General features: G+C 38.9%; 1 protein-coding gene across 2 annotated transcripts in view; it reads right to left on the reverse strand.

Moving 5' to 3' along the window:
• Window positions 1-40: 40 nt before the first annotated feature.
• The window catches only part of Usp12 (ubiquitin specific peptidase 12), an 88,917-nt gene continuing 76,671 nt past the window's right edge, over window positions 41-12,286 (reverse strand). For both annotated transcript variants that reach the window (XM_005406352.2, XM_005406353.2), the window contains exons 5-9: window positions 11,832-11,908; window positions 11,655-11,738; window positions 5,278-5,475; window positions 4,198-4,276; window positions 41-3,167 (exon numbers count right to left, since the gene is read on the reverse strand). In XM_005406352.2, the coding sequence (XP_005406409.1) occupies window positions 3,066-3,167; window positions 4,198-4,276; window positions 5,278-5,475; window positions 11,655-11,738; window positions 11,832-11,908 (540 nt within the window). In that variant the 3' untranslated portion in view covers window positions 41-3,065. The remainder of the gene's footprint in view (window positions 3,168-4,197; window positions 4,277-5,277; window positions 5,476-11,654; window positions 11,739-11,831; window positions 11,909-12,286) is intronic.

Raw genomic sequence — 12,286 nt, forward strand, 5'->3', positions numbered from 1 at the left:
TTTAAGTAAAAAGGAAAAAACAAAAACATAAACCCACGAGCACAAATAAACCAACTTTAATAGGTATTATTTTGTATTTATATAGCGCCTTCTTCAAGAACCTTAAATGCTTCACAGACATTATTTCTAATTAATCCCCACAACAACCCTGTGAGGTAGGTATTACTCCCATTTTACAAGACAGGGAGACTGAAGCACAGAGAGGTTAAGTGACTTGCCCACGGTCACACAGTTACTTTCACTGAAGAGCTAGGACCTGAGCATCTTAGCCTCCCAGCTCCCAGGCAAACACCTCATGAGAGAATCTTTAATGAAAAGTATCTTGAAAATAAAGTATCAAGAGTAGTATGTTATGAAAATGAGGTCTGCCTACTGCCATCAAAGAACGCAAACAACTCTATTGATGGTTAGAAGCCGCAAGACCCATATAGTACATCTCCTTCCCTCCTCCTTCCCAAGCATCCTGACTCCCGTGATTGGTCATATGTCCAAGACAGAAGCCACATGACTTAGAAGTGGGACTTAATTTAGAATACTTACTTTCAGTTAATTTATAGAAATCTTTATTCCAATATACAAAATATGGGACAGCTATCCCAACGAACATGTACATAGTTATATAGCAATCAGCCCCATTTACAATTTTAACCTGCCCCACATCTTAACCACAGCCAGCCAACACACACCCTCACAATGCATCCTGGAAGGGTCACTTTTCTTATTTACTATACCTGTATTTTTATTTCCCCAACCCCAACTCGATATATTTTCAAAGTATATTGAGTTTCTGAAAGCTTCAAAACATTTTACTTAGAACCAGCTGCACTAAGGGTAAAAATAAATTGAGACCCACCACTCACAGTCCCTCCCATGACAAGTCATACTATGCAACATGGTGAGGATGTGAACAACATGTGTGACGCCCTGGGAGCTCAACACAAACGTGAGAACCTGCTGTAACACGAAATTTAACTTGCTTTGCCTGTATGGTTTTTTAAATGCAAAAATGTACAAAACAACACAGTATTTCAATGTTGTACCTTTATGCAAATGACTTCATCTATCTTAATACTCACTGTGGCCTAGCTGACGTTAAAACTAACTCTGCTTCACTGCATCCTTTTTCTTTACAGAAACCTGTAATAACACAACTTTAAATTCCTCAACAATTTGGTTTAAACTCTCAAAATACAAGCACTTCCACTGCTCTGACTTTCCCCACGTTCTTGGTTGTGATTCTGTGTGTAATGCTGGCAGACCAGGCAGGCTATGTGTAATCTGTACAAAACAACTCCAGCCAGGCTAAGAGAAGGTGTATCTTAAAAATGCATTTGTCAAAATATTTTTGTTATTTAGTATAAACACCAAATAATGTCATTTTCTCTCAGCCCATCTGTCTAAGCAGCCCAATCAGCTACGTAACCCTGTTTAAGAACTGTTTATGGGACAAATAGGTGAAGTCATTTCCTGAGCTAAAAGATACAGATAATAAATGTTAATAGCAGCACAAGAAACACCATTTTTTGTCAACAGTTTTAGTAAAATAACTTTAGAAAAATTAAAAAAATTATTCCTGTTGATAAGAAACATCCAATGCCTGATTGCTATTATTTAGAAAGTAATTTTCAATTATTTTCTGCAAGTTACATTCGGTCACTGTCAACTTACTGATGCATGGAAAAGTATCAACTGCAATGGTTTACACATATTTTACATTACATATATTACTTCTTAAACCCCCAGCAAAATTGAAAAATACAAATTTTGAATTCTGAACATTCTTCCAATCTGTAAAGTCACAAGGGGAAAGGGTTTTTTTTTGGGGGGGGCATTACTGGTCTATCTAATCAAAATGTAATCTTCAGAAGGGTTTTTTGGCTACAATCTGGGCTGCTTGGGTTTTGATGAGTATATTACTTTTTTCCTAAGTTAAAAAAAAAAAAAAGACAGAAAAGAGCATTGATGACATGAATTTTCCAAGCAAGATTCAATTTGAAACATCAGAATATTTAAGAAATCTAAAGACCAGGATATCACTGCTGCACCAGAATTTCTTTTAATCATCCCAACAACGATAGGGAATTTTTTAGTTTTTATTTTACTGAAATTAAAGCTGAATAAAATAAGTGACTTATAAATTATGACAAAAGAACCAATATTTAGCCAGAGATAGCAGTTCCTCCTGAAAAAAAGTATTTACCTCCTCTCATTGCAATTTTTCTCAAGGTCTCTTAGTGAGTTCAGACAGAATTTTCAATTCCCCTTAAAAATAGAAACAAACAGAAGGAGTACCTAAGCTGACAAAACTCATAAAGTTATGCTAAAATTTACTGACAGAATCATGGGCACTTCATACAATACTTAAGACTCTACCAGTTTTAAGTAAAATAAATAAGGAAAAAAATTATAATTACAAAGCCAGTCTTTCCCCTTGGGGAAACAAAAAGCCACTTTTGACCAATTGCTCCCTACATATACATACACTGTATATTATTATAAGCTTCTTCAGAGAAGCAAAACATATTTGTCTTCCTGACACTGGATTCTAGTACATTAGGTTTTACATCAGGAAGGCAACTGCAGGTGTTGGGCCCAAAGTGTTTCTGGTCTATGCTTGGAAAGACAGTGGATGCGCTTCTACACACACGGACCCCGGACATCTGTGCAGCGTGCTCGGAGTCACCTCCTCACACACCAGTACAACCCGCACACGTTCCAATTCTTCCCACTGCACCCCAAGGAATTCAAATTATTACTGGTGCAATTTATAAAGAGAAAATGCGTGTCAATAGCTGGAAGGCTGTTTTACAAGAGGAGCTGGTATCTCTGATTTCATTTCCTTGTGGTATGGAACTGCACAGACAGCATGATACCTGAGCAAATAAATCAACTACCATGATAGGAAGGGCTTGTTAATCCATAGTCTTTGCTTTATTGTGTGCAAAGTACGCTACTGCCCCCTGAGCTTCCTGCATTTCTCTTTTCTTGAAAAATCAGTGCTTGATCCTTTCCAAAATAACCAGAGAAGAAATGAGGCAGAAAGTATCTCTTCATCACCGTCCTCCTCAGTCCCGAGACTGATAGAAAAGGATGTAACCAGACTCAGAGTTCTTCGAAATATCTGATGTCAACCCGTAGAATTCTTCAATAGCTTGTGCATCTATTTTCTGTGAGGCAAAATGTAAACATTAGTACATGTATGAACTTTGAGCAACCAGAATGGCTTAAATTAAACAAGACTGACAATATCAAGCATTGGTGAGACGCTCTCCTACGCAGCTGGTAGGTGTGTAACATAGTACACCCATGTTGAAAAACAAACAGTACTTCTGAAGCTGAATATAAACTACCCTTTGATCCGGCAATTCTATCTCTAGGTGTAGGTTAAACACATGAAACACATATTTTAGACCTACAAAAGTAGCAATTTCCAATGGTCCAAAGTAATGTAAAAATCCAAGAAAACTGAATGTATACAGCTAATAAAAACTTGCATGAGGATGATCAAAAGGCTTTTATTCATGTTAGTGAACAACCAACAAAAAGCCCAATTTCTCACTTGGTACATTTGCATAATAGCAAAAGTACAAATCAGGGAAACACGACTACTACAGCAACAAGAGGGAATCTCCAGTGTAGTGACTAGGGAAGAAAGCCAGACCACTGCATGAATCCATCTGTACTGCAGCGCAGGCAACTTACGCATGAGTACTAATTCTCCAATCACAGCAGTCAGTTCCAGGGGATAGAGGCGAGAGCTGGGGTAGCTGTGTGTACTGACCAAGGAGGAGGAATGGGGGAACCACTAGGGTACTGAAAATATACTGCATCTTGATCTGGCTAGTGGCTGACCACTATGCGTACAAATAAAAATTCATCAAGTTCTTTAAAATTTCTGCACTTTATGTATATTACACAGCTCTTTAAAAGTAATGAAAGATTTTTTGGGGGGTGGGGGGAACCAGCTCTATTAGTGAAAGGTTTCTCTTGTTTATTCTAGTTATTAAAGGTTGGTTAGCTACCCAAGCACTGGGCTTGGACATTATGAAGTAAAAAGATAAAATTAAACTATATCTAAAAATCTGGACATTTACCTAATATTCATCACCAGTCACATATGAGTAAGGAACTGCGAAAGAAAAGAGCAAAATATATTTACAACTTAGAAGAGAATTAAAAAATTAGGCAACTACTTACTTCTACAATGTCGTCATCAAACAACAACCAAAAGTCATGACTCTTAACTATTGCAATATAATGTCCTCGATTGGGACCACTGAATCAAAAAAAGAAAAAAAGAATAGTTAATTTTTTACCATGCCTATTTATATTACTCTTTCATGCTCTAAATTTCCATAGGGAAACTAAACCAGATTAAAGTTTTCCTTATCTATTCTCCTTACCCCAAAAGGGAAAGCTACAGTGATTTAAAATGGAATCCGTTCAGAACCAAATAATTACTGCAAGTTTCTCAAAACCTGGGAAAAAGGACAACTGCTCTGTTTTTAAGTAATAAAAGGAATTATATGAATGAAAGCAGAGTCAGTGAAGACTCTGATGCTCTTGTGGTCTGGAGATTTTTAGTTATTTTATAAATCAATAAATATAAATATAAATCCAGGCAAATAACAGCTGGAAAAGAGAATAAAAATGACACTGCAGAGCTGGGTGTGGTGGCGCACACCTGCAACCCTAGCACTGGGGAGGCTAAGGCAGGAAGATTGTTGCGAGTTTCGGGTCAGCCTGGGCTATAAAATGAGTTCAAGGCCAGCCTGAACTGCATGGTGAGACCCTGTCTTGAAGAGACCAAAACAAAAAGACACTGCACATTAAATAGGATAATAAGAAATGATAAATACACTCACTGGTACAATCACAAAAATGATCTCTGAAGAGTATTTCCAAAACCCTGTAAAATGCTTTCAGAACCATTAACAAGGTGAACATATCCAGTGAGTCTCAGAAATGATTTTGTAAAATTGATTTAGGCAGCATCGTTTTATCAACAACCATTAAAAACAAGCAAACAAAAAACAGAGATTTTAAAGTATTAGGAACACAAAGACATAGTACCCCTAGAATAATATTTAAATAAAAGAAATAAAAATTAAGGCAATAATTTTGAAAGCTTTAAGAAAAAAATGATAAAATATACATCTGAAAAATCCATTTTGAAATAAAATTTGTCTCGAGAAGGAGATGCTCTCCATTCCCATCACTCAGGGACGCCCCCGAAGTTCTGCTCTAGGCACGGCCACGTCCCCGGAGTGCACGCACCTTCCACAGTGAACCACAACGGCGACGAGGTCATACATTCGGTCGGGATTGGTTGCATCACCTGAAGTGTTAAACAGACGGAGTTCTAAAGGAAAAACTACCCGGTAAGAAAGTTTTGCATATCGATGAAGCTGGTCCATGTATTTAAATCTCTTCAGGTGCAGAGCTAGAATCATGGGCAGTTTTTTAACTTTCATCCTATCAAAAATAAAGAACACGAAATTTCATAAAAAACATATACTATGTCCCTAAGAGAAGGATCAAACTTTGTGATACCAATTAGCACATTAAGTCATGGTTAGTTTCAGTAGCCCCGGCTGCCCCGTTTTGCATACTTCTATTACATTTCTACTGGCGAAGCAACATTTGGAACATCTGAAGACTACCCGACCCTATCAACCATCCAGCAAGCCACATCACATAGCAGTAAGGCTCCAAAACAATTGGAATGGCACCAGTCCTTTGTTAAATCTGTGGCTGTCAAACACAGACCCTTAAAATGCACAGGATACCCAGCAGTGGTGCAGGGAAAATGATTTCTTATGCTGCCAGTTCCTTTAGATTGTAACCCATTTGTTCTATTAACCTATACAATGCAAGACTAGGTTGACAATGGGAGAAGGAAAGAAGCAGCATTCAGTGAAGGGCGTTTGCCAGGGATAAGCAAGAGTCCCATATCAAGAACCACAACTGAGCTACTACAAAAGTTCTGAAGGAACAAAATACGGAAATGCAGAAGCTCAGGTTTTAACTGTGAAACACAGGCTTTCCTTTGCATTCGATGCTCTTTGCTAGGCCCTCTAATGCTGTTCGCCCCGACACCGCCTTGGTCCTCACACTCCTACTTCACCTGCGACAGCCTACTCCTCTTTTAAAGGCACAGCGCCACATACACCTGCTGCCACGAAGGTCTGCTCTCCACAACTCTCTATCAGCACTTTACAGGCTCACTCTACCTATGGCAAGATTTGTGGTAAAACATTTAGGTGATTACGGGCCTTCCACCTCTTCTAGGGTCTGAACTCTCAACAGCCAGAGCCCTTTCTTCCACTTTTATTTTCCACTATCTAGCAACAAGCGTGGCATATGATGAACACCTGGGAAATGTTGCAGAACTAAATTTGATGTGGGTTCCGTGAAGCAAAACATTCCCCATAATTACATAAATGAAATTTACAAGCCATTACCTCTAATGAAAGGAAAAGAATAAAGTCATTTTATAATGTTATATTAAATCTGCATTCTACAAAGTATAAATGTGGCAGGCAACTTATTATTCCTACAATATTTGCTACTGAATTAGCCTGGCCTTTGAAAATCAGTGGTCAAAATAAAAGCAAACACTTAGCCATCCCTTGAAACATCCTAGCAATATGAATTAAGACAGACCCTTTACGGACTCTATCTCTCTCCTTAATATAAATTAAATAGACCATCTCAAATACAGCACTTGACAAGAAAACTTACTTTTGGATTTGTAAGAAATCCTACCTATTCAACAAAAGGAAATGCTGAAATAAATGAAGAAGCATCACAGAATATTATATAACTTCAATTAAGGCTGCTGAAAGTTGGAAGTGGCATGGGAAAATACATAAGTCAACAAACACATTGGCATAAAACTTTACATACAATTCTCAGATCTGTGATTAAACTGATGCAAAGCTGCTAAAGCAAAATCTTTACAAAACAACGAAGTACCCTTCGACAGTTCTAGAGGGGTGTAAATTCTGAAGAATTTTCTCAGGATGAAAAGAGTGGCAGAGTACGGATGGCAGTTAGTCAAGATGAAAAGCAGTGTGTGAACACGGGTTGATGGTCAGGAGAAAGGTGCTTCTGGAGGCTGAACAAGGGCAGAGAAAGGTATTCCAAAAGGAGAAAAAAAAATGATCAAACATGTTTGATCGGACAACACACGGAAGACTATCAGTGCTACCTGGCAGAGTATCCCCGAGGTGAACTACTATCCACTAAAAAAGCCAAACCCTCTGGGGATAAACAGAGACTGTCAGAAATATCTATGGGGCCATGTTTTAAAGACGAGGAGAGACTGGCTTACAAAATCTCCCTCATATTAAAAATGGTTCTATAAGGAAAGAGAATTCCATAGCCTTGCAGGAAAATGCAACTGACATTTGTGTGTTAATTTTGTGTCATGCGGCTGGGGATTTAGCTCAGCAGTACAGCACCTGCCTGCCAAGCGCGAGGTCGTGAGTTTGATTTCCAGTAACCCCCCGCCAAAAAAACAAATGAAATTTTGTGTCATGCAATTTTGCTGAACATGTTTATTAGTTTTCACAGGTCACTGTATATAAATCCACGGGGTCTTACAAATATTATTAAGATCCTGCCATCTGGGAAAAGATAGAATTTTACTGCTTCCCTTTCAATCTGGATGCCTTGCCTGGCATGGTGGCACACGCCTATAATCCCAGCACTTAGGAGGCTGAGCCAGGAGGATCGCTGCAAGTTTGAGGCCAGCCTTGGCTACAAAGTAAGCTCAAGGCCAGCTTCAACTGCATAATGAGGCCCTGTCTCAAAAAGACAGAAACAAAAAACAAAAACAAAAACAAAAAAACAAATCAATTTGGGTGCCTTTTATTTCACTTTCTTGCCTAATTCCTCTGGCTAGAGTTTTGAATTTTATAATGAAGTTGCAAGAGTGGACATCCTGGTTTTATTCTGACCATAGAGGAAAAGCTTTCAGTTTTTCACCACTGAATATGAATATGATGTTTGTTGTGTGCTTTTTATATGGTCCTTATGATGTTGAGGAAATTTCCTTCTATTTCTTTGTTGAATTTTTTTTTTTAATCATGAAAGGGTATTGAATTTTGTCAAATTCCTTTTTTACATCCATTGGGACAAAAATCACTTGTTTTTGTGCTTCGTGTAGGTTGAAACCCTTTAAAATCAAACTGATGTTTGTTCCTTTAGAAAGAACTAACAGCTCTTTAGTCAACACCAGCTTATTCTGAGACTGGAAAGTATAAAGTTTTAGAGCTGAGAGAGACCTCAGACGTGAACTAATCCATACTAGGCTCTGAGAGATTAAATGACACAATGAAATGTAATCAAAAGGGTGGGTACTAGATCCTGGTGAGAAATAATTTCTGTAGAGTTACCTTTCTAGAAACTGGACCATACTTTACCCTACAGAAATACTCTTAAAGTATCCAAAAATACATGAGGTACAAACCCAAACTACTAAATTTAGAGGATTGGTAGTATGTCTGCACAAAAAATATACTATGCAATACCTCTAAAGGATGATATAAAGGGTATTTCCCTTGAGATGGCCTCAATTTTTCAGTAAAAAGAGTGACAAAACTGTAGTGTTTGGTACCATTATATATGTGTACATACACATGCACTTATAAAGTCTAGGATGTATAAAAATGTCAAGAATGCTTTTATAGTGATTCATACTCATCTTTTTTTCTAATTTCTTTTTAAAGACTATGTATCCTTCATGTAATTTAATAAAACATCTAGTATTGCCCAATACATTAAAATATCAGGGATGTCTTCAAAACAAATAGCTCACTTGATAGGTCTCAATTACTTTATATGATACTTGTGTAGCCATCTAACCATCTGTCTGTAGGAAGGGTAGGTTATGCTTGCGGAAGGGACCTACTCGGTACAGTCAATGAAGTCTGTAAGTGGTATTCCTCTTAGCTGCATTTAGTCTTTGACTCTATCTTCCTTAACCAATAGCCGTAAACACTTCTTACATTTGCAAGATGAATCTAATGTCAGCCCCAATGCTTCTGGTCAACCTCATCTGAGGTGTCCACATTATCTGCGGTAATGGCAGGAACCAATAAGTAATCTGTTTTGATTTCTGTACCCATTACTGAAAGCAGCTCCTTTCTTAATAAATATATCTTTGTCCAAAACAAAAACAGAATCACTTAAAAATTCCAGCTCTTTCCCTTATAAACAATTCAGTTCAATTCTTAGATCGGCCCAAAGAAGACAGTTATCAACATGAGCAGGGAAGGGACGCCCAAGGTGATGGAGGGTGTCCTGTCTGACAGTGTGTGTGTCCGTGCATGCATGTGTGTGTAAGGGGAAGAGGAAGTAGGGAAAGTGAGGTTAGTTAGTTACAGGTGCACCACAAGTAAGTAACTATCACAAGGGTAACAGAAGTGACTTAACTCTCAGAGAAGGGAACTGCAAACATTAAAAAGGAGACACTAGAATAAACTACATGTTGTCAGCTGAAACTGGAGGCATCACCATGAATTCATGGCTTCCAATATAGCTACAAAGATCATTAATGGGTAAGAAAAGTAAATACAAGTACAGGTACAGGTATACTAATCTGTTCATTAAGGGAGCTCAGGAATAGTGACATTTCAATAGCAGTGAGTATACCCACACAAGGTCCAGGTGTTTAAATATCATTCTCCACTAATAGGTATCAGAGCCCCTTGGGAAAATGAGCCTAGAACAGCTAATGCCAGAAAGTAAAGAAGTGCTCAAAAAATGATAGGCAGATCAAAAGGACACAGGAGCCTGAAGAGGAGTCCTACTGTCCAACCCGGGGATAACTGCACATGAAAGCAAGGGTGGTAAAGGATTGTAATCCACTGAATCAAAGAGGAACCCTTGGATCCACACCGAGGAAGAAGAAGGGGAGGAGGAGGAGGAGGAGAAGGAGAAGAAAGAGAAGATACGATATTTACAATCCCAAAATGCCTCTGACCAAGTCAGTAAATAACACAAGCATAACGGAAGGTAATACAAACTGCAAAGGGGAAAGTGTAGCTTAACGGCCGAGAACCCTGAAGACACCACCGTCATCCAATGTTCAGGGACAGCAGCCCCAGTAACGGGATAGGCGGAAGAGTTAATGTGGCCACAACTCCCCTTAGAAAGGCCCACTGTCAAGGCTGTTCCTCACGTGGTATCTGAGGGGCTGGACTCGGGGAGTATTCCTACCATTCCCTAAATAATAACGGTACTTCATTGTGCCCAAACTGTTGGACCAACAGTATGGTTTATGCTGAACAGCGCCTGCTTTCCTTCTGGGAGTCCGGAAATTGGTGTGTGCTGAGCAGGGTGGCTATATGATTGGCCCCTGATCAAAACCATGGCCAGTGAGTTTGTGAAAAGCTGCCATGATGTCACTACGTGGAGGAACTCAGTGTCCTGCGTGACCCTCCTGGCACAGTGACTTTTGGAAGCTTGCCCGGGTTTCCCCTAGGCTGAGTGTGCCCTGTATCCTTTCCCCATACCAAAATTAGCTTTGAGCAAGACCGTAAGCTCAGTACTGAGGCCTTCTAGGAAATCATCAAACAGAGGGACACCCTACACATGACACAGATCAAACATGGGAGCTCCTTAACAGGATACAATGAGAAGAGTGCAACACCACTTTTGTAAGACTCCTGTTCAAGATACACATGCTGAACCTAATCAAGGGAAAACAAAAGAAATCCAAACAAAGGACAGTCTATAAAAACAACCGACCTGTGATTCTCATGAGAGTTATGATCATAAAAGTAAGAAAAGACTAAGGAACAATGTACAATTCTGGACTAGATCTTCTTCTATGAAGGAATTAATGTTGTGATGCTAGAATAAGACCTAGGATAGCAGTCACACGTCCTTGTGTTTCCTAATTTGGATGGGTATGGGCATGTAGGAAAACTTCTTTCTTGTTTTTTTTTTCTTTTTTGTCTTTTTGAGACAGGGTCTCCTCCTGCGTCAGCTTCCCAAGCGCTGGGATTACAGGCATGTGCCACCATGCCCGGCCCAGAAAACTTATTTCTTGTTAAGAAACATCACTGAAGTGTCCAGGGGTCATGGACAAGGCTATCACTAATGTACTTTCAAAGGGTGTAGAATTAAAAAAAAAAAAAAAGAAAAGAAAAGCATTTTTGGTATTATTTCTACAACTTTCCTGTGAGTTTGAGATTGTTTCAAAATAAAAAGGTAACAACAATGATGATTTCATTCTTTGACAACAAAACTGTATTTGTAACACACTATGAGGGCATACACTACCCAAGGTAGGAGTAGCAAAAACTGGAATGGGGTGAGGGGTACAACTTTCTCACTTTTCCTCCTCACCAAGAAAAAGTCTACAAATAATCAGGAAAAGTTCAAAGCCAAACTTTTTATCCACACTGGTCTGACCATGACACAATCACTCAATGTAGAAAATCACTTGAGAGGACAGTTTTGTAACAGAAGCCTTGCAGCGCATGCAGTCGTGTATCTAGTAATACTCGACGAGCCTTAACTGCTGGTAAGGAAATGAAGACTTGTTACCCAGTGCAACTTCTCACAGAACACTTTCAGCTAGAGAAGCCCAACTCTGACACGCAAAAGACCGCCGAGAGGCGCAAGAGGCACCGAGTTACCGTTTGTGCGCTTCCTGCTTGCTGCGGCACTCTTCGCAGTAGTATTTGTACTCACTGCACAGAGTTTCTGTGTTGCTGAAGCCCCTGGGTAAAGTTAGAGACAGGTTTACTTGCACACATCAGGAGACTGAATTCCCAACACACTCCTCAACTTCAAGACAGGGGTTCTATACACACCTTAAACAGTGAGTGATTGATGTGTTTTGTTCCACGTCAACAGAAAGGTCTAAAAAATCTTCATCTTTGCTGCTTATCTGTTAAAAGAGGGAATCATTTTTTACTTCTTCAAGTATTAGGAAACCCTGGCTCCCCACTGACAGAATTCATTGTATTCTAAATAACCACTTTCCCTCAAGTTCAAAAGAAAATTTCTTGGTCTGGACTATGCAAAAGGATACTGGATAAATAACAGTTATCACATGACAGGTAAAACACCAAAGCAAATATCAGACTGATTCTTACTGGCAAAGAATGATATGATGCACAATTTCATTGTTTTCCAAAATTTGAATGTTACTTCAAAGCATGAACGTATTATACACACAGACTGACTCTTAAACACACCAAGAGTGAATGAGGATATCAGTCCTGTTTTCTCATGTAAGAAAATAATTTAGCACAAAATCCCAAAT

Source organism: Chinchilla lanigera, unplaced genomic scaffold, assembly GCF_000276665.1.
Source record: "Chinchilla lanigera isolate Chin_1 unplaced genomic scaffold, ChiLan1.0 scaffold00096, whole genome shotgun sequence".
NCBI classification, from domain to species: Eukaryota; Metazoa; Chordata; class Mammalia; order Rodentia; family Chinchillidae; genus Chinchilla; species Chinchilla lanigera.